The 23,061-nt window shown below is 34.4% G+C and overlaps 1 protein-coding gene across 1 annotated transcript; it reads left to right on the top strand.

Annotated features, from left to right (window-relative positions):
- Window positions 1-118: 118 nt before the first annotated feature.
- On the top strand, window positions 119-21,767 carry LOC133199552 (uncharacterized). Its single transcript, XM_061335369.1, has 11 exons — window positions 119-247; window positions 2,280-2,378; window positions 2,464-2,549; window positions 4,280-4,368; window positions 14,359-15,074; window positions 15,749-15,893; window positions 16,141-16,249; window positions 17,912-18,013; window positions 20,519-20,611; window positions 21,119-21,293; window positions 21,607-21,767. Exons 1-11 carry the CDS (start codon window positions 204-206, stop codon window positions 21,710-21,712), a joined length of 1,764 nt encoding a protein of 587 aa, XP_061191353.1. The 5' UTR covers window positions 119-203; the 3' UTR covers window positions 21,713-21,767.
- The last annotated feature ends 1,294 nt before the right edge of the window (window positions 21,768-23,061 follow it).

Genomic DNA, 23,061 nt, shown 5'->3' with positions numbered 1-23,061 from the left:
TGCTTGTTCCATGATTTTCCACATGACGGTTGATATATTCGGTAGTAGGCATATTTCAGTGACGCATATTATTTATATCTTTATTCATTGGAAGTATTATCCTCACAAGAATCTCCACATCGATTATTTCAAAAGGCAAATAACCTTTAAAAAATACTCGAAATTAATATGTACGGATTAACAGAGCATTTTCTCCTTTCAAAATGGCGGCTTCCATAGATTTACTTTGTTTATCATCAACTGAAAAGTAAGCACGTGCGCCAAAATGCTTATTTTGTTACTTATCATATCAACTTTTTTTATATCATTTTATTTTAACATTATATTCGACGATGAAAATTTATATTTCCGAATGTGTGTCAAAAATTCCATATCTGTCAGACGTCTCAGCCCAACGACACCTCGGCCCGTCACGCATGACAATTCGGCCCTAACAGTCTGGTCGGCCCAAGACTATTGATATGTCGGCCCATATAACAGACACCTCGGCCCAAACAAAATTTAAAATGTTGACGGTGCGACCATTAGGGTGAGCATTAGATCTGCCTCTTCAAACTGCTCGTGACATTTGGAATGTAGACTTTGATGTCACATGATGTTGTATGTTAGTTGCATTACCATAACGAAGTCTGAAAAGTGCAAATTTTAACAATACGTTTAATCTACTATTTATCTGCAATATCCATTAAATCAAGATGAGTTTATTTTGGGGGGAGGGAGAGGGAGTTGAACTTTCACTGTTACTGCGAGAACTTAGTTTGTGGCGAGATGCAATTCGCAAAGGATTGTGGGTCCAGAGGTTACTGCAACAAAAATTCATTTGGATCAACATGCTAAGTCCAGGAAGTCCAAATTTTCTTTTTGCCTAGGCTCATGGACGGTCTTTAAATAATTACGAAAAAATCTTCATCGTTTATTCATTTAGTTTTTTCAGTCAATATCTTATTCAAGTCACAAATTGGAAATGTACAATATATTTCCTTATGAAATTTTGCTTGGGCTGAGGTGTCTAATATATGGGCTGAACTGTCTTAAACCTTGGGACAATCAGTCTGAGCTGAGGTGTCATTGGGCCTAATGTCCATGGACCGAGGTGTCATTGGGCTGAGGTGTCTGACATTTATCTTCTTATGATGGAATGGATTAGCGTATCTTAAGAAAATTATCACCACTGGCACAGTTTTTCATGGCCTAACTTTTTTCTTCCCGTTTATGACTTTTCCTATCATTCAAGGAGGGTCTTCTGTTTCCAGGGAATTGAAATGGCGTAGGAGTGTCCAATGTTATTTTAGGTTACACTAGTTAGAATAATCTGTGTCTAAAAGTGAAATATCCCTCTGCTCCAATTTCACCAATTCTTTTTTAAAATTCCCAACATTGATTTTCATCAACAACAATAGCATTAGATTAAAATGGAAAATAGTTTGAAGTATGAAGCATTGCTTACTTTTTCAGAGATGAATATTATGTCTATAATCATGATAAGAAGAAAATATGATATGGTGAATAAAAAGATAAATAATTTTTTATCTCAACATAAAATTAAAAATATGAGGTATATATGAAAATAATATTTACTCTCCTACCTACCTAATTCACATTAGAAAACGTAATGACGCATTGCTTTTTAAATCAGAATATCACATTGTTTTCTGTGCTTGTAAAATAAAATGCATCCATCTACAAGTGTTATCTTTCCATCTACAGAAGTTATCATTATTCAAAATATTTTTTAGTGAAAAGAAATATTAACTAATTGAGTATAAAAAAAATTCTGCATCTGAAATTTTTATAACAATTAAAAAAATTATATTTGAAGAGATAGAAATATCTCAGTTTTAACAGTTTAAAGGAACTGAGTATAAATGTTTTAGGTAAACTATTATAAGTAATTAATAAAAATGTTGGCAATAGAAAATAGAAATCAATATTTGTAACATAGTTCAGATTCGAATGAGTTGACTATATGATGGTCCTCATTATTAAAGTCTGGTAAGAAAATTCATTGCATTACTTGGAATAATTTCCTTGGAAAGTTATCTTTCTTATCAGAGGAATATTACACCTTAAGACAAATTCTACCCATAGTCAGAATATGTTCCATATAGTTTCAATCCAGAAAAACAGAGCGAATTATTAGAATTATCTGCCTCTTTTTGTTTTGCTTCATTGGCAACACACAGAAAAAAATTGTTAAAAGGAATCATTATCTCTAGGTACACTCAGTATAAATTTAATACTACTGAATATCCTGATATGCACAATTTATATTTTTTCAGTGCATTTCAATATTTGGCTGAATTATATAGGGATGTTGAGAAGAAGATAAAAGCAACTGAATATGATTGTTTCCAGTTGCAGCTTCTCTTCAAGCCATGGTAATTTTTTTTATTTTTGGCAAATTTCAAAAGTTTTGTTTATGTTTACATGAAAATCAGTGTTGCATCCTAAATAATTTTCCAGGCCTAGCAATGGTAAAGATTCATTTGACGAAAAGAAGATAGATATGACACAGCTTAACAATGTAAAATCTGGAGAAGATCCTAAAGGTTTGAAAGGACATTTGCATGCAAGAAAAAATAAAACATCACTGTTTTTTTTATGCCCCCGCTATGAAATGGCCAGGGCATATAGTGTGACCCTTTTCCTGTTGTCATTCTGTCATTCCGTCATTGTCATTTTGTCAAGTTTGTTTTCCAGACTTTTTTTTACTAAGCCTCTAGTTGATTTTTGATGTGCATGTCTCTTGATATTGATGTTTGCAGATCAAGTTCAAATTCCGTGATGATTGATCCATATTTACAAAAGTTATGACCCTTAGACTTGGAAAATTTTTAATAATTCACTGTTTTCTGGACTTATTTTGCTATGCTCAAAGATAATGAGTAGATATTTAGTATCTCTCTTGATTGAACCATTTTTACTCAAGTTATGGCACATAGACTTTGAAGGCATCTAAAAAACATCACTGTTTTCCAGACCTTTTTCTATGTTTGTAGATAATGAGATGATTCTACTGGTCAGTTTTTGATTTGGACAAACCATGTTGCCATGGTTACTAAAAATCGAACATTTTTTTGAAATTCTTTCAAAACATTACTCCTCCTACAATTTTGGTCCAATTTCAACAAGACTTGGTACACATGTACAATATACTAAGATACAAATTCTTTTTATGGGTTTTTGATTTCAATGAACAGTGTTGCCATGATTACTAAAAATAGAAATTTCTTTGGATTTCTTTTAAAACGCTACTCCTCCTACAGTTTTGATCCAATTTCAATCAGATTTTGTACACAAGTACAATATACTACATAACTTTATGGGCACATTTTTGATTTTGACGAATAATGTTACCATGGTTACTAAAAAAGAAATTTCTTTGAAATTCAAAATGCTCCTCCTTAAGCTTTGTTCTAATTTCAGTAAGATTTGGTACACAAGTACAATATATTAAGTTACATTAATCTTTATATTGGTTTTTGATTTCAACAAACTGTGTTGTAATGATTACTAAAAATCAAAATTTCTATGAAATTCTTTCAAAATGCTACTCCTCCTACAGTTTTGGTCCAATTTTAATAAGACTTGATACACATGTACACTATACTAAGATACATAATTCTCTAAGATGGTTTTTTGATTTTTACAAACAGTGTTGCCATGATTACTTAAAATTGACATTTCTTTGAAATTCTTTCAGAATGCTTTCAATTTTAGTCCAAATTCAATAAGACTTGGTACACAAGTACACTATTCTAAGATACACCAAGTACACACCAGTAGTAATTTTGTTGTGCTTGTAGGTTTGTCTCCATGTATTGATGACTTACAGATCAAATATGAGTTTCATATTGATTAACCCATTTTACAAATGTTATGGCCCTTAGTCTTTCAAAATATTGAATTAATTAATGTTTTTGGACCTTTTTATTATTTTGAAAGTAAATTACCACCATTTCACACAGTTTAAGTATGTTGTAGTACATGTATAGGCAATGGATTCCAGAAAATAAAAGCAGCAGTGTATTTTATTTTTGTGCCATTTCCACCAAATTGTTATTTTCTCACTCTTGGACTTTCACATATTTAAAATTTGCATGTCGGTGGGGATATTCATGTCACCTTGACACATATATTGAATATTCATATGTAAGAGCATATTTACAGGAAAAAGTATTGGTGTTTGTTATAAAACCAAGAAGATGTACGTGGGCTTTATATTTTTTTTCTTAAGTTTGTTGAATTTGTATTAGATTTATAGATGATCAAATTTCAGAAACCTTAACACAGGATGAAAGAGAAGCAATCAATGCCATGGAGAAGATACTTGTTAAGGCTGAAAAAGCAAGAAATTTACAGAAAAAGGCAGGTTATTTTGACAGAACACTAATTTATGTAAAAAGTTAGCGCAGTCGTGGTTGTTTTAATTCAAATAACAGACTTCTTTTTTTAATTTAAGGAATGGATTTTAAAGCTATGCAATTTACACTGTATAACCTTGATATGGGCATATATCACTTTAAAAACAATGAAGCCATATATGAACAAGAGGCCCGAGGGCCTAAGTGGTTACCTGAGTATAATAAGACAATCTAAAGGATCTGTAGAAGTATAAACAAAAAAAAATCTAGTACTTAGTAACAAGTCATAAAGTAGATCTATTTACTTTCTTGTACTTGCCAGTGCTAATACACTCCCATTTGTCACTATCACCATGCACACTAAACAAAACCACAGTTCTTAAGCATATACAGCTCCCTCCAACTTTGGCCTCTCTTGAACTTTGAAGAACATTTAATATCCAAAGAGAAATTCTTATTTACCGGTATCTATTATTCACAAGTCTACCTGACCATTAAAAACCATGAAAGTACTTTTTGCATAATACATTAAAAATTCTTGTATAATTCTTATATTCAATTGACCTATCAGTTGCATTATTCACAGTGATTAATTATCATAGGTGAATAGCAAAGGGGAATAACTTTTCGAAGTGGTGAACAAATTTCCCTGCAAGATCAATAGAGCCCTGCCCAGTATCAGAACACCTAAGCCAGTGGTCCTGAATTTCACAAATCTGATAAAAACACCCTTACTCTTTACAGCTTTAATTGTAATCTGTTGCCCAGGATCAGAGAAGAAGATTTTGGAAGAATTCATGCATTTCCACTATTATAATCAATAGGTTCCTGCCTTAACACTGGAACCCTTGACCTACTGAAGGGGCTTGAATTTCACAATTTTGGTAGAGGCACACTTGCTCATCATAATTATGCACTAAGTCTGTTTGCTAAATACTCAGGATCAGAGAAGAAGAATTTTAAAGAATTAATGCATTTTTCACTATTTAATCAAAAGCTCTGTCTTAATACCAGAACCCCTGACCCAAGGACCACGAATTTCATAACTTTGGAAGAGGCACCCTTGCTCATTATAACTATGCACTTACCATGTTTGCTAAACACCAAGTATCAGAGAAGAATATTTTTTAAAGAATTAATGAATTTTCATATGTACATGTATGATCAAAAGCTCTGCCCTAACACCAGAACCCTGACCCAGGGGCCATATATTCCATACTTTGGAAGAGGCATCCTTGCTCATCATATCTATGTACTTAGTGTGATTGCTAAATACCCAGGATCAGAGAAGAATATTTCTAAAGAATTAATGCATTTTTACTATATAATCAATAGAACCCCACCTAACACAAGAACCCCTGACCCAGGGGCCATAGAATTCAAAGTTTTGGAAGAGGCACTATTGCTCATCATGACCATGCACTTAATTTATCTGCTAAATATCCAGGAGTAGAGAAAATGTTTAAAGAATTAATTAATGCATTTTCACTATATTGCCAATAGAGCTTCACCTTAACTCCAGAACCCCTGACCCAGGGACCATGAATTTTGGAAAATACACCCTTGTTCATTATAACCATGTACTTAGTTAGTATTCTTCATAGCCAGGAATGCGAAAGATTTTCATGCATTAATAGATCCTGCCTTAATAAAAGAACCCCTGACCCAGGGGCCATGAATTTCACAATTTTGGAAGAGGCACCCTTGCTTATCTTATATATGCACCTAGTTTGTCTTTAAATATACAGGGGAAGAGAAGAAGATTTTTGAAGAATTTATGCATTTTTACTATATGATCTATAGAGCTCTGCCCTTACTCCAGAACCCCAACCCTGGGTCATGAATTTTATGACTTAAATAGAGGTCACAATGCATATTACAATCATGCCATCAGTTTGACTGCGTGATGTTTAGGAGTAAAGAAGATTTTTAAACATTGCATTAATTTTGATAGTTTTTGCCCCACCCTTAAGGTCTTTGGGAGGCAGGGACCATGAAATTCACACGGCAAATGAAGACAGACAAAAATAGATAGCAATAGGTCATCTGAGTCACTCAGGTGACTTAAAAGGGTAAACTGTTTCATGTATAACTTTGGTAGCTTTTGAATTTATTCTTTATAATTTAATCTCTCTATCATTCAGAAAGAAAATTTACCTAAAAAATGCCTTCAAATTGTACAAAATTTAAGAGTAATGTCAAGAGGATTGATATGTCATATTGTGACATAGGCAACACAGGTTGGTTATACAATATGAATTGAATTTTTATGCCCCGCCATGAATATGGCCGTGGCATATAGTGTTTATCATGTCCGTTTTCAGTCCGTCTTTCCGTCACACTTTGCGTTTAGCTCTGTTCAAACCTCAGTTTCAAAGAAACTATCCAAGATATTTTTATCAAACTTCATATGCTGATAGATATTGATGAGAGCTATGCAACTGCATCAGCATTTTTTGACCTTGACCTTTCATTTGACCTTGACCTCACTTTTCTTAAATTAGTGTTTAGCTCAGTTTTAAAGATACCATTCAAGGTAGTGTAATCAAACTTCATATGTTGATACATACTGATGTAAGCTATTCAACTGCATCAACATTTTTTGACCTTGACCTTTCCTTTGACCTTGACCTCACTTTTCTTAAATTAGTGTTTAGCTCAGTTTTAAAGATACCATTCAAGATATTGTAATCAAACTTCATATGTTGATACATACGGATGTAAGCTATTCAACTGCATCAACATTTTTTGATCTTGACCATTCCTTTGACTTTGACCTCACTTTTCTTAAATTAATGTCAAACTTCATATGCTGAAACACACTTATGTAAGCTATTCAACTGCATCAATATTTTTTGACCTTGACCTTTCATTTGACCTTGACCTCACTTTTCTCAATTTGTGTTTAACTCAGTTTTAAAGAAAACATTCATAATATTTTTATCAAACTTCATATGCTAATACATACTGATGAACCTTTTTAACTGCATCAACATTTTTTGTCCTTGACCTTTCCTTTGACCTTAACTTCATTTATTTTAAATTAGTGTTTATTTCAGTTTTAAATAAACCATTCAAAATATTTTTATCAAACTTAAATATGCTGATATGTATTAATGAGAAGTATTCAACTGCATCAAAAACTTTTAACCTTGAACTTCCCTGTGGCCTTGACCTCTTTTTTTTTTAGATTTGCATTTTGCTTAATTTTAAAGAAACCATTTAAGATATATTTATGTAAGTTTATGCACTTATATATCATTTGGCAAGAATTTATCATCTATATCCAACTTTTTAGATTTCAATTTCAATATTAAAGGAGCTATTCAAGATATTCTTGTCAAATATTATACACTAATACAAATTTTCATGTTGCATTACTAATATAACCTCGCAGAGTTTTTGAAATAAAGAAATATTCACTGGTCAAGTGGACCAGTGATTTAGTGAAATTCACTGGTCCACACAAATATTCACTGGTCCATCAGCACACATATCGAGATACTTAAAAAAAAAACAAGAGGCCCAGGGGCCTTAAGGGTCACCTGAGTATAATACAACAATTTAGAAGATCCATAGAGTATAAAGTAAACTGACAGATGAAGCTTTGTTGCCCAAAAGCAAGAGAAATAGGATGATCAGAATCAATGAAATAATTAGTCTAGTATTCAGTAACAACTCATACATTAAATTCTAATTTATCCCCTATTTAGCACTATCACCATGCAGACTATTAACAAACTAATAGTTCCTCTGTACTACTTTTAACCCCACATTGTGACCTCTCACATTTGCCTCTCTTGGTCTTTGAAGAACATTTAATAAGTTATTTTTGTCTCATTTTTATCTATTAATTATTTGTCTATCTGATCATTACAACTATGAAAGTACTTTTTGTATTATTCAATAATTTTTTTGCATAATTCTCTTATTCTATTAACTTTCAAATACATTATTTACAGTGATTAATTATCAAAAGTAAATGGCCAAGGGAATAACTTCTCTCAGTTGAATACAAATTAATAGAGCCCTGACTAGGACCAGAAAACTTGACCAAATGGTCCTGATGTTCAAAAATCTGGTAAAAATATCCTTGCTTAATAAAACTTTAATTCTATTTGCCTTCGATATGCCAAGGAGCAGAGAAGATTTTCAAAGAAATAATGCATTTTCACTACAGATTTAACACACCCCTACCCTAACACTTAAACCCATGTCCCAGGGTCATGAAATTCATAAATTTGGTAGAGGTACCCTCATCATCATAACTATGCACTTAGCTGAATATTTTCAAAGAATTAACAGATTTTTATTTTATTAATAAATGTAAGCCCCCCCCCCCCCCCCCCCCCCCCGAGAAACACCAAAACCTGAAGACCACAAGTTTTAACATTTTGTAAGAAGCACAATTGTTCATCATAACTATGCACTTTATTTATCTGCTCAACACTAAGGAGCAGACAGGATTATTTAACAAAATTAATGCATTTTCACTATATTATCAATAGAGTCCCATCCGTACACCAGAACATCTGACTTAGAGGTCATGATTCATGAAGAAGCACTCTTGTTCGTCATAACTACACACTTAGTTTACTTTATAACCAGGAGCAGAAAAGAAGATTTTCAAAGAATTAATGCTTTTTCACTATATAATCAATAGAGCCCCCCCCCCCTCCCTAACCCAGGGGCCATAAATTTCACAATTTTGAAAAAGGAATCCTTGTGCATCATTACCATGCACTTAGTTTGTTTAAATAATATCCAGGAGCAGAGAAGAAGATTTTTTTAAAGAATGAATGCATTTTCACTATATAATCAATAGAGCCCCCTCCCCTAACACCAGAACCCCTGACCCAGGGACCATGAATTTCACAATTTTGGAAAAGGCATCCTTGTGCACCTTTACCATGCACTTAGTTTGTTTAAATAATACCCAGGAGAAGAGAAGAAGATTTTCAAAGAATTAATGCATTTTCACTATATAATCAATAGAGCCCCCCCCCCCCCCACACCAGAACCCCTGACCCAGGGGCCATGAATTTCACAATTTTGGAAAAGGCATCAATGCTTGTCATAACCATGCACTTTTTGTAAGAAGCACAATTGTTCATCATAACTATGCACTTTATTTATCTGCTCAACACTAAGGAGCAGAGAGGATTATTTAACAGAATTAATGCATTTTCACTATATTATCAATAGAGTCCCATCCGTACACCAGAACATCTGACTTAGAGGTCATGATTCATGAAGAAGCACTCTTGTTCATCAAAACTACACACTTAATTTACTTTATAACCAAGAGCAAAAAAGAAGATGTTCAAAGAATTAATGCTTTTTCACTATATAATCAATAGAGCCCCCCCCCCCCCTCCCTAACCCTGGGGCCATAAATTTCACAATTTTGAAAAAGGAATCCTTGTGCATCACAACCATGCACTTAGTTTGTTTAAATAATATCCAGGAGCAGAGAAGAATATTTTCAAAGATTAATGCATTTTCACTATATAATCAATAGAGCCCCCTCCCCTAACACCAGAACCCCTGACCCAGGGACCATGAATTTCACAATTTTGGAAAAGGCATCCTTGTGCACCTTTACCATGCACTTAGTTTGTTAAAATAATACCCAGGAGAAGAGAAGAAGATTTTCAAAGAATTAATGCATTTTCACTATATATAATCAATAGGGCCCCCCCCCCCCCCCCAACACCAGAACCCCTGACCCAGGGGCCATGAATTTCACAATTTTGGAAAAGGCATCAATGCTTGTCATAACCATGCACTTAGTTTGTTTAAATAATATCCAGGAGCAGAGAAGAAGATTTTTTTAAAGAATTAATGCATTTTCACTATATAATCAATAGAGCCCCCCCCCCCACAACACCAGAACCCCTGACCCAGGGGCCATGAATTTCACAATTTTGGAAAAGGCATCAATGTTTGTCATAACCATGCACTTAGTTTGTTTAAATAATACCCAGGAGAAGAGAAGAAGATTTTCAAAGAATTAATGCATTTTCACTATATAATCAATAGAGCCCTGACCCTAGAGCCATGAATTTCACAATTTAAGTAGAGGGCCCAATGCTTATTACAATCATGCCAACAGTTTGACTGCTTGATGTCCAGGAATAAAGAAGAAGATTTTTAAAGATTGCATCAATTTTGGTGGTTTTAGCCCCACCCCTGGGGCCCCAGGGGTCAGGGACCATGAAATTCACAATTTGTGGTCCCCTTCACCCAAAGAAGCTATATGCCAAAATTGGTTGAAATTGGTTGAGCGGTTCTAGAGAAGAAGTTGAAAATGTTCAAAAGTTAACGCACGACGGACGACGAACGACGACGGACAAAAACGGATAGCAATAGGTCACCTGAGTGATTAATAAATGTAGCCCGAGTGACCTAAAAAACCCCTGAGAAATTGTTTTAATTCCAGTTAGAGAAGAAGTTGAAAATTTTCAAAAGTTAATGCACGACGGATGACTTAGACGACGGACAAAAACGGATAGCAATAGGTCACCTGAGTGACTCAGGTGACCTAAAAAAAACCTGAGAAATTGTTTTAATTCCAGTTAGGCCTTAAGAAATTGTGTTTGTTTCCTGTAACATTAAAGAAAATCAAGGGTTGGTAGGTTGAGATTTTTTATTTTTTAATTTTGTTTGCTAATGAATAAGAGGATTAAACATCCCCGGACTGAATTAACTAGGTGTGATATTTACAATGGACACCAAACATGGCTGTCTAGCACAGAAAATGAACTTCTAAATGTTGTTGGGGAAATGCTTGATGTAATAATAATGATTACTCTTTATATTTAAGGGAAATCATTATTATGTTGACAAATGTTATATCCCAAATAAAGCTACAATTAACATTTTTTTGTATAATTGAATCAGCTGATTGAACAAACACAGATATGGCGGAAAAAAATTCACCCATGGGTAATTTGATTGGGTCAGATTTTCTTTTACTAAATTTATTAGGCCATGGCGCTGCCATTGTGTGAAAAACTAACTGTCCTAAAAGCTTTTGAGTTTATTCTATCGTACACACAGATTCAATCGTTTTGACCATCTCACAAATAAACTAAAACATCCACAGGTTAAGAGGTTAAAATTCCGGAAAGGTTGAAATATTTTTTACCGGTTGCTCGGACCGATTATATGAAGAAAATTACCAGACTTTTGAAATATTTACCAGTTTTGCCGGTGGGACCAGTGGATTTCAAAAACTCTGCCCTCGGCGGGGCATTCATGTCCTATGGACATATTTCTAGTTTATCCAATCATATGGTGCATAAAAATGCATAAAACAAGAATTTAATTATTTATTATATTATGAAAAGTTAAATTATAATTTTTCTATCCAATCAAATGGTGCATGAAAAAAAGAATTAAATTATTAGGTTACCTGTGTTTACTCAGGTGACTTTTTGCTATCTGTTTTTGTCCATCGTCATGCATTGTGCGTTAATATTTGAACATTTTCAGCTTCTCTGAAACAGCTCAACCAATTTCAACCAATTTTGGCATATAGTATCTATGGGTAAAGGGGAACAAAAATTGTGAATTTCATGATCCCTGCCCCCCTGGGGCCTGAGGGGTGAGGCAAAAAACCACAAAAATTAATGGCCCCATGGTCAGGGGTTCTGGTGCTAGGGTGGGGCTCTGTTGAATATATAGTGAAAATGCATTATTTCTTAAAATCCTCTCCTTTACTCCTGGGTATTAAGCAAACAAACTAAATGCATAGTTATGATGAGGAAGGATACCTTTTCCAAAATTGTGAATTTCATGGCGCCTGGGCCAGGGGTTGTGATGTTAGGATGGAGCTCTAATGATTATGAAGTGAAAATGCATTAATTCTTTGAAAATCTTCTCCACTGCTCCTGGGCATTAGGCCAATGTACTAAGTACATAGTTATGATGAAGAAGGTTTCCTCTTTTAAAATTGTGAATATCTTGGCCTCTCAGGCAGGGGTTCTGGTGTTAGGGCGGGGCTCTATTGATCATGTAGTGAAAATGAATAAATTCTTTAAAAATCTTCTTCTCTCCCCCTGCATAAAAAGCAGATAAACTAGGTGCATGGTTATGATGATCAAGGGTGCCTCTTTCAAAATTGTGAAATTTGTGACCCCAGATTGGGGGGTTCTGCGGGAGGGGGGCTCTATTGATCATATAGTGAAAATGCATTATTTTTTTGAAAATCTTCCTCTCTGCTCCTAGGTATTTTGCAGATAAACCAAGTATAAAGTTATGATGAGCAAGAGCGCCTCTTCCAAAATTGTGAATATCTTGGCCCCTGGGTCGGGGTTCTGGTGTTAGGGCAGGGCTTTATTGATTATAAAGTGAAATTGCATTCTTTGAAAATCTTCTCTGCTTCTGGGTATTTAGTAGATAAACTAAGTGCATGGTTATGGTGATCAAGGATGCCTCTTCCATAATCGTGAAATTTGTGGCCCCAGGGTCAGGGGTTCATGTTTGGGGGGGGGGTCTATTCAATATCCAGTGGAAATGCATTTTTTTTTTGAAAATCTTCTTCTCTGCCCCAAGGTATTTCACAGAAAAAACTAATTGGATAGTTATGACAAGCAAGGAAATCTTTTCAAAAAAGTTGAAATTCATAACCACCGAGGTCAGGGATTTTGGTGTTAGGGTGAGGCTATTTTGAATATATATTAGAAATGCATTGTTTCTCTGAAATTCTTCTTCTATGCCCATTGTTATTAAAGAAACATTTTAAGTGCATGGTTATGATGAGCAAGAGTGCCTCTTCCAAAATTGTGAATGTCTTGGCCCCTAGGTCAGGGGTTTTGTTATAAGGGTGGGACTATATTGAATCTATAGTGAAAATGGATTGTTTCCTTGAAAATCTTCTCTGCTCCTGGGCATCTAGGAGGCTAATAGAGTATATAAAGTTATAATAAGCAGGGGTGTTTTTACCAAATTTTGAAATTCTCTACCTTTTGGTCAAATTATTAATTTCTACTGAAAGAAGTTATTCCCCTTTACTATTCACCTATATGTTAATTAATCACTGTAAATAATGTAGCTTAAAAGGTCAATTAATATCAGAATTATACAAAATTTTTTATAATATTCAATACAAAAGTACTTTCATAGACCAAGAGAGGGCGAGGGGGAATAAAATGTGTTAATAAATAGTGTATTGTTTTGTTAATCTGCATGTGTATAGTGACAAATGGGGGAAAGTATAGTCAAATAAATAGATCAACTTTAAGATTTGTTATTGAGTACTAAATCAATATTTTGCTGGTACCTGATTATCCTATTTCTCTTACTTTTGGGCAACATAGCTTTATTTATCAGCTTATTTTGTTTTAATTTATGGATCGTTACATTATACTCAGGTGACTGTTAAGGCCCATGAAAAGTAAATTATATTTTAGAAGAGTTCCACATAATTCAATGTAATGCTCCCAGCTATTAAATGCAGGTTGAATAAGTGTTGGAAGAATTTAAAGAAAAAAGCACCAAATTGGAAAAAAAAAGATATTTTTAGAAATTAAGACAAAAAACCATAACAACAAGTTCACAGAGTAACATTTATTGTTATACCTTTAAAAATGTGTTCCTATATAAATCAGTACTAATAAAAGTCTAACATTTCCAATGTTTTACTGAGCGGGCATAAAAAAATCGATGTTTGACCGCAGAGTGAGATATTGGACCTGTCGATGAGATGTTGGACTGCTTACATCACACAATGGGCAGGGTCAGCTAAATCTCATTTGCATTCATTGGTGTTCGACATACATGTATGTAAAAAAAATAAATAAATAAAAGTTATAACAAAACATTTATTGACCGTGTTCTCAGGCAAAATGCATTTTGTTGACCCCTCAAACCAAACTGTTTGCCTGAGGCTATTAGGCCTCAGGCAGAAGTTTGTTTCTTGGATGCGACAAAACGCATGTTGCCCTCAAACCCAGTCAATAAATATATAATATTTAATATACATTTACAGGCTGAAGATTGTCCAGAGAGTTACTGTAGGAAATTGGCTGCATCAACACAACAGACAGAATTGACAACAGATGAAAGGGGGAAAGCAAAGGATACCTCATCTAATGAAAGAATAAATTCCATGAAAAAAGATGATGGCAAAATGAAGACACAAAAAAAATTCACTACTCAAAGACTTACACAAATTGCAGATACCAGAAAACCTGTGGGAATTAAAAGACCTTTGTCATCCAACAAAAATTCTGTGAAGGCACCTTTTCAAACAAATCCAAGCCTTTCATTTCCTAAAAAATCCTCAAACCAGGAGGCCATGATCAGGGGGACAAGAAGTAAGAAGTTTGTATCAAAAGGTGGAACAACACTCTTAAAGAGAGCACCTACTGCTGGCCAGATCAAGTCGGTCAGCGAGAGTCTCAGTGCACAGAACAAGACTGTGAAAACAGAAGTGAAGAATCAACAAGATGAAAGTTGTTCTGTGATGGAAGATAAATTACCAGAGGACATGACTCAAGAACATGTAGAGAAAGCAGAGTCACCTCCTACTCACAACAAACCACCTATAAGTCAGAACAAGTCTAGTCACTCAAGTCATGCTGACTCGACATCTGTACTTGTAAAGGGACAAACAGCACCTGGTGTTAAATATTCAATTCCAACAACAAACACAAATAAAAAAGATGATGATACAGTTAACAGATTTCTTTTGTTAAAAGATGGGTAAGTAGAATCAAATGTCATCATTGTTCCAGTATTTTTTGCTACTAAAAATAGATAAAAGCTCAAAAATCAATATTACTTCAGATCTTTATCATAAATGTCCAAGGAGATATGTCATTAGTTATAATGAAAGGTGCTCTGGAAAAAAGGATTTTCTCAATAGAATTATTTTTTCTCTGGAAAAAATTGTGTACGTGGATATAAATCTATAAATTCAGCATTAAATATGCAGAAAATTATCATAAACCAATCTCTTAATTTGTTGTTTATACCATGAGTAAAAGGGGAAAAAATGTGACAATGAAACAAATTCTCGTTCCTTTTTCAACTTTCACCTTGAACTTTATAATGCAAAAAAAAAAAAAATAGAAACACACTTCATCTTAAAATATGAGATTATATTTCATTCAAACTGTCACTAAAATTTTTTTTTTCTGAGAAGACCATTTCTCTAATTATAAACCCATATTAAAGAGTTGTGGATGGTAGGTCAATTATTTTTGCTTTACTTAGTCCAACTCAAACTTTACAAGAATATGAAATATTGTGTAAAGAAAGCAGGAACATAAAAGTTAAACAATAGTATATGGCAAATACTACACTAGTGCCTGACTATTGTAAGTATGAGGATGGAAAGCATGATGTGCATTAATGAATCTTTTGTTCATTTTTAGAAATAATATTGAGATTCCAGGGAAACTGAGGAAGTTAGTCTCTGTGAATCACAAACTGAGACAGAAATTGTCCGTCAACAGAATGACCAAAAAGGTGGATTCTAGGAAGTCAGGGCAAGATTTTATTGACTCTGTAGAACAATTGGTAGGTATACAAGTAAAAGATAAATCCTCACTTCAAGACAAGTTAGTAAGACTGGAAATGATTTGACTGATAGAGGAAAGTGTGCCAAAATTTTGATTTATCTTTGTTCTCAAATTTTCCTCGTTTCTGTTAAGAAAGATTTGGATAATAACTATATGTATATAGCTACAATGTATTGAATTTAACTGTAGTGTGTCACAGGTGTGGATTTGTGAAGGTATCAAAGAAAATACTAAAATTCTTGCAGTTTGAGTTGGATTCTGGCTACGAGGTGACTCTCACAGTGGAGAGAGTGGAGCGAGAGTACGAGGAACTACAGAAGACACTGGAGGGTCTGACAACAGAACTGTCTGATGGTAGGTCTGACAACAAAACTATCTGATGGTAGGTCTGTTGACAACAGAACTATCTGATGGTAGGTCTGACAACAGAACTATCTGATGGTAGGTCTGATGACAACAAAACTGTCTGATGGTAGGTCTGACAACAGAACTATCTGATGGTAGGTCTGACAACAAAACTATCTGATGGTAGGTCTGATGACAACAGAACAATATGATGGTAGGTTTGATGACAACAGAACAATCTGATGGTAGGTCTGATGACAACAGAACTATCTGATGGTTGTCTGACAACAGAACTATCTGACGGTAGGTCTGATGACAACAGAACTATCTGATGGTAGGTCTGATGACAACAGAACAATCTGATGGTAGGTCTGATGACAACAGAACTATCTGATGGTTGTCTGACAACAGAACTATCTGACAGTAGGTCTGATGACAACAGAACTATCTGATGGTAGGTGTGACAACAGATCTATCTGATGGTAGGTATGACAACAGAACTATCTGATGGTAGGTATGACAACAGAACTATCTGATGGTAGGTCTGATGACAACAGAACTATCTGATGGTTGTCTTACAACAGAACTATCTGTTGGTAGGTCTTACAACAGAACTATCTGATGGTAGGTCTGATGACAACAGAACTATCTGATGGTAGGTCTGATGACAACAGAACTATCTGATGGTAGGTGTGACAACAGAACTATCTGATGGTAGGTCTGACAACAGAACTAGCTAATGGAGATGTGACAATAGAACTACCCAATGTTAGTCAGACAATTGTCCAGCAGGCCAGCATAGCAGTTCCTATCATTTTTTTTTTTTCACAAACATATGCTGGCGGTTAAGTAGCTCAGTTGGTAGAGCACCTGACTAGTGATTCAGAGGGCTCCAGCTGGTTCGAATCATGGTCCAGCCACACATGTTACTGTATACAGGGTTATTTTCGTGTTATTTTCGCCCTTTCACAACACTTGCAAACAATTTTGCCCTGTTTTAAATTTGCCCAGTCAAAGTTCTGTTTAAGAAATTATACTGTGTTCTTAGAATTCACCCTGTTTTAAATTCGCCCACCTAGGAGAAGGGCGAAAATAAAATGGGGGCTAAATTTTCCCCGTATACAGAATATCATTTGGTGCCATGACCATACCCAGGAAGTTACAGATGAAAGACCTGCTAGGGAAAAGCCTGAATTGGTATCTTTGGGGGCAAAGACTTTTAAGGAGGGAGGAATGTGTTAGTCAGGCAGGTTCAGTCGCTGGTGGCCAGATAGCTTAGTTGGTAAAGCACCTGACTGTTGATTCAGGGGGCCCTGGTTTGAATCCTGGTCTGTCTTTTTTTTTCCTTTTCGCTGGTTACATTGATAACAAATAATTTTTTAATTTTTAGTATTGCGATTTAAGATATTTGGCTCTGAATAAGACAGAGGATCTTTTTATTTTGTGATTTCAATCAACTGTGATCAGATAAATTCAATTTGATGTACATTGTACATGTATATGAAAAAAAAAATCTTTCAAAAATCTTCTAAAGAAAAAGAAAGCTATTAGATTACTCTGATATTGGTTGAAGTTCAAATGAGGCATTTAATGAACTGTGTTGTTTATCGTCAGAGAGCATGAGTACTTTCTGTGCAAGCTTTAATAACATGAATTATAAATCTATCTCAGATGAAACTCCTGCATTTGAAGTGCTAAGAACAAAAAACATGCTGGAATTAGTTCTGACAAGATTTTATCAACTTCAAGAGGAAGTGTCCTTACAGAATACAGGTATGATATATCAATAAAAATGATTGCATTGGAAGTCACTGCATCAGGGGGTGTAAATGTTTCTTATTCAATGTTTTCAGGCTCATTTTTAGCTCTACTGGTCAGAGACCAGAAGAGCTTATGCGATAGTAATGTGTCCGTCGTCCGTCCGTCTGTCTGTCTGTCTGTCTGTCCGTCCGTCTGTAAACAATTTTTCAAAATGCTACTCCTCCTACAGTTTTGGTCTGATTTCAATATAACTTGGCACAGAAGTAGACTACACTAAGATACATAATTCTGTGTATCAGTTTTTGATTTCGATGAACGGTGTTGCCATGGTTACTAAAAATAGAAATTTCTGTGAAAAACATTCAAAATGCTACTCCTCCTACAGTTTTTATCTGATTTCAGTATAACTTGGCACACAAGTAGACTATACTAAGATGCATAATTCTGTGTATCGGTTTTTGATTTCAATGAACGGTGTTGCCATGGTTACTAAAAATAGAAATTTCTGTGAAAAACATTCAAAATGCTACTCCTCCTACAGTTTTGGTCTGATTTCAATATAACTTGGCACACAAGTACACTACACTAAGATACATAATTCTGTGTATCGGTTTTTGATTTCGATGAACGGTGTTGCCATGGTTACTAAAAATAGAAATTTCTGTGAAAAACATTCAAAATGCTACTCCTCCTACAGTTTTGGTCTGATTTCAATATAACTTGGCACACAAGTACACTACACTAAGATACATAATTCTGTGTATCGGTTTTTGATTTCGATGAACGGTGTTGCCATGGTTACTAAAAATAGAAATTTCTGTGAAAAACATTCAAAATGCTACTCCTCCTACAGTTTTGGTCTGATTTCAATATAACTTGGCACACAAGTAGACTGTACTAAGATACATAATTCTGTGTATCGGTTTTTGATTTCGATGAACAGAGTTGCCATGGTTACTAAAAATAGAAATTTCTGTGAAAAACATTCAAAATGCTACTCCTCCTACAGTTTTGATCTGATTTCAATATAACTTGGCACACAAGTAGACTATACTTAGATGCATAATTCTGTATATCGGTTTTTGATTTTGATGAACGGTGTCGCCATGATTACTAAAAATAGAAATTTCTATGAAAAACATTCAAAATGCTTCTCCTCCTACAGTTTTGATCTGATTTCAATATAACTTGGCACACAAGTAGACTATAATAAGATACATAATTCTCTTTATTGGTTTTTGATTTCAATGAATGGTGTTGCCATGGTAACTAAAAATAGAAATTTCTGAAATACTTTCAAAATGCTACTCCTCTTACAGTTTTGGTCTGATTTCAATATAACTTGGCAAACAAGTAGACTACACTAAGATACAAAATTCTGTGTATCGGTTTTTGATTTCGATGAACATTGTTGCCTTGGTTACTAAAAATAGAAATTTCCTTGAAATACCTTCAAAATGCTACCCCTACAGTTTTGGTCTGATTTTAGTATTACTTAGCATACAAGTAAACTACACTAAGATTCATAATTCTCTGTACCAGTTTCTGATTTCGATGAACAGTGTTGCCATGGTTACTAAAAATAGAAATTTTCTTGAAATACTTTCAAAACGCTACTCCTCCTACACTTTTTGTCTGATTTCAGTATAATGTAGCATACAAGTAGACTACAGAGATACATAATTGGTGTTATTGTTTTTTGACTTTGTTGAATGATGTTGCCATGGTTACTTAAATCAAAATTTCAGTAAAATTGTTTTAAAAGGCTACTCCTCCTACAGTTTTAGTCTGATATAATAATAAATCTTGCCAAAAAGAGACTAAACCAAGGATCATTATTCTATTTATTGCTGTTGCAAAGTTTCAAGTCCAAGTGCTACTTTTATCTTCCTTTATAAATACAACCAGTAGAGCTACAGTCTCATCAGAGACTTCTGGTTCAGATTTAACCTAGAGAAACTGTGATTGAGTTCACATAATTATACCCCCTGCTGCAATTTTTTAAAGTGTCCATATACAGTTTTCTAAAAGTGACCTTGAACTTGCAGAAATGACTTTTGATAAAAAAAATAAATTAATGACACATCGTTTGGTTATAAGTAATCTGAGTTTAAAACAATGAACATCCAAGGTTTCTCCTTTAGAAAATCGTGCACCTGACTTGAATTTTACACTTTTTTTGCCAGTGACCTTAAACTTGCCAGAATGACCTTGAGCCAGTGTTATGAATTACCTTCATATCATGAATAATCTTTTTCTTGGGGGGATATAGGAATCAGCATTTTCATTATCCTAAGGAATAAACACACCCTGTATAAAAAATGGCATACCTTTATTTACTTAAATTAGGATTAATAATCATTACAAAGTCAGGAATGTTTGTTCTCAGTATTTGGAGCACACTGTGATTGCAAGCAACATATTTCAGATCTGCTACAGCTCCTACAAAGAGCAGAAACAGAAAAAAACCAATGGCTTACAATGTTTGATTCACTATACATTCGACTTTCTCATCAGATCTCTGTCACCTGAATCTTCCCAAAGTACGTCCTCAGAGAAGTCCCTCAGTCCCACGCAGCAGGTCAGCCATGATGTGGTCTGAGCATATAGGTAACATTTTGACTTTTATCAAGACTATATACAAGGTTATTTTATTTATTTATTTATTTTGTTGCATTTTCACACTTACAAATTTTTTTGCCCAGTTTTATATTTGCCCAGACACAGTTGTGTGAGAGAAATTATGTTGTCTTCTTTGAATTCACACTGTTTAAATTTGTCCTCTTGCTAGGAGGGCAAAAATAAGACAGGACAAAAATTTCCCTTTAAACAGTAGATGTCCTCTTGTTCACCTTAGACAAAACAGTATTAAGCTGCATTCACAAAAAAGCATCATTTACTCAATATTCAGATCTACATAGCGAACAGAAACAGCAGTTTGGAGATATTCTTGTTGTTTCTAGATGGAATTCTCATTCCTAATAGATATAAGATATTTCAATATTATTTTGATTTCACAATTTGTTCAATTCAATGCTGTACCAAAGCAACAGAACTAAATATTAAATAATACTTAATAATCAAGCATTTAGCCAGTACAGCCTATATTATTTACAGATAAATATACCTTACCTGCACTAAATTACCGAGTACAGTACCACTCTCCCAGGCAGTTAGAGCGTTACCTCCAGCTGGTATTCCAGCTTCAGTACAAACAACTTCTTAATAAACTCCAGGAGGTTGTCCTCTCCAACATCACAGATCTAATGGAGACTCCTGATCTAAGCCCAGGGTAATGGCAGCATTGATTATTATATGCTATACTCTCTCTCTCTCTCTTTATTCCTCTCTTGCCAGTACTACTGTAAAAGCACAAATTTTCGTGGGGATGAAATTTCGTTGATTTGTCATCTAAAATAGTTTCGTGGGCATTTAATTACTTTGTTTTGAAAGTAACCATATTCAATATACATGTACATGTATAGTCAAATAAAAATTTTGTGTGGGCTTTAATTTTGTAGATAATTGTTAACAACGAAATAAACGAAACTCAATCCCCCACGAATATTTCTGCTTTTACAGTGTATTTTAAGATTTTTTTTCAGTGATTACATGCAGTTGCTGAGGTCCTTGTGTTTTACAACCGACTCAAAAACATATCCTGTAGTTGTCAAGGACACCATGGATGGTTCTGTACAGTCGTCAGATTGACTCAACTGAAGATATTTAGTTTATTTGACTTGTTATCCCTTTATGGACAATATTTTTTGTACAGTAAATATTTATTATTTATTTATTTTGTATAATTCATATTTATCTACATAAATGCTTACTTTTGACATAGCCTTAAGCCTCATTCTGTCATCAATCATGAACTCCAAACACTATAAATTATAAAGAGTGTTACCAGTGACCTAGGTGCAGATCTGTAGCTCACTGGTCTAAAACAAATGGGATGGACAATCAGATATCTACTCACTGAAAAAATATTTTCTATCCAATTCCTCTTCCTCAAGTCCCATTGGGAATTTGCAGTGACCTTAGAGCATTTCTCAGATAAAAAAGCAGATAGAGCGATGCGTTCCGTGGATGTTTTGCTGTTTCATTGTGATGTCATATTATATGAAATTTGCACCCATTATTTAAGAAATAATTCTCACATTGGAGGAATTGGAGGAGAATATACCCTGATAACTTTTTTTTTTATTTGCCAACAATATCTTGAGACTGAGGGGTATATTCTCCAACAATTCTGACAACGAGGGAATTATTTCTATTCTGCTACAGTGAATGTTTAAACTTCTCTATAGAGAAATGCAGAAACTAGATTTGGACGTCATCAGAAGTGTCTTATGACGTCACAATCGTTTGCTACTCCTCGTTCATTTGTATCTCAAACATAAAAAACTTTGATGTAATCTGAACTCAAAGTAAATTATTTCCCACCCATTTACATCACAATCAAGAAATATCTCTATCCTTTCGTAGTGAATGCAGTCAAAATTAGAGGAAACCAATTTAAATTTATTGATAATTTGTTGATGCCGTTAGTGATTTATTGGCGAATAATAGGTCATGGTATCTCTTTGATCTTTGCGATAACCGTAGTAGAATCTCCAATAAATCAGAAACGTCATCAACAAATTATCAAATTTTTTATTTATTTCTTCAATGTTAATTAGTTTCCTCTAATTTTAACTTCTTTCACTAGGAAAAAGATCGAGGCATCTTTCGATTGTGATGCAAATAGTTGAGGAAAAGTTTACTTGAGATTCTGATTTCATTACACTTTTTTCTAATGCATGAAGTGCAAATGAGTAAGGGAGTAGCATTCAATTGTGACTTCATAAGACATGCACTTCTGTTGACAGGGAAAGTTAGCTTCTCTGTTTTTAGCTCTACTGGTCAGAGACCAGAAGAGCTTATGCGATAGTAAGGTGTCCGTCGTCCGTCCGTCTGTCTGTCTGTCTGTCCGTCCGTCCGTCTGTAAACAATTTTTCAAAATGCTACTCCTCCTACAGTTTTGGTCTGATTTCAATATAACTTGGCACACAAGTAGA

Source organism: Saccostrea echinata, unplaced genomic scaffold, assembly GCF_033153115.1.
Source record: "Saccostrea echinata isolate AGI-Se365-2 ecotype Australia unplaced genomic scaffold, CSIRO_AGI_Sech_v1 ptg000034l, whole genome shotgun sequence".
Classification (NCBI taxonomy): domain Eukaryota; kingdom Metazoa; phylum Mollusca; class Bivalvia; order Ostreida; family Ostreidae; genus Saccostrea; species Saccostrea echinata.
The sequence above is the reverse complement of the archived record's forward strand: the minus strand, read 5'-3'. Positions and strand labels throughout refer to the sequence as shown.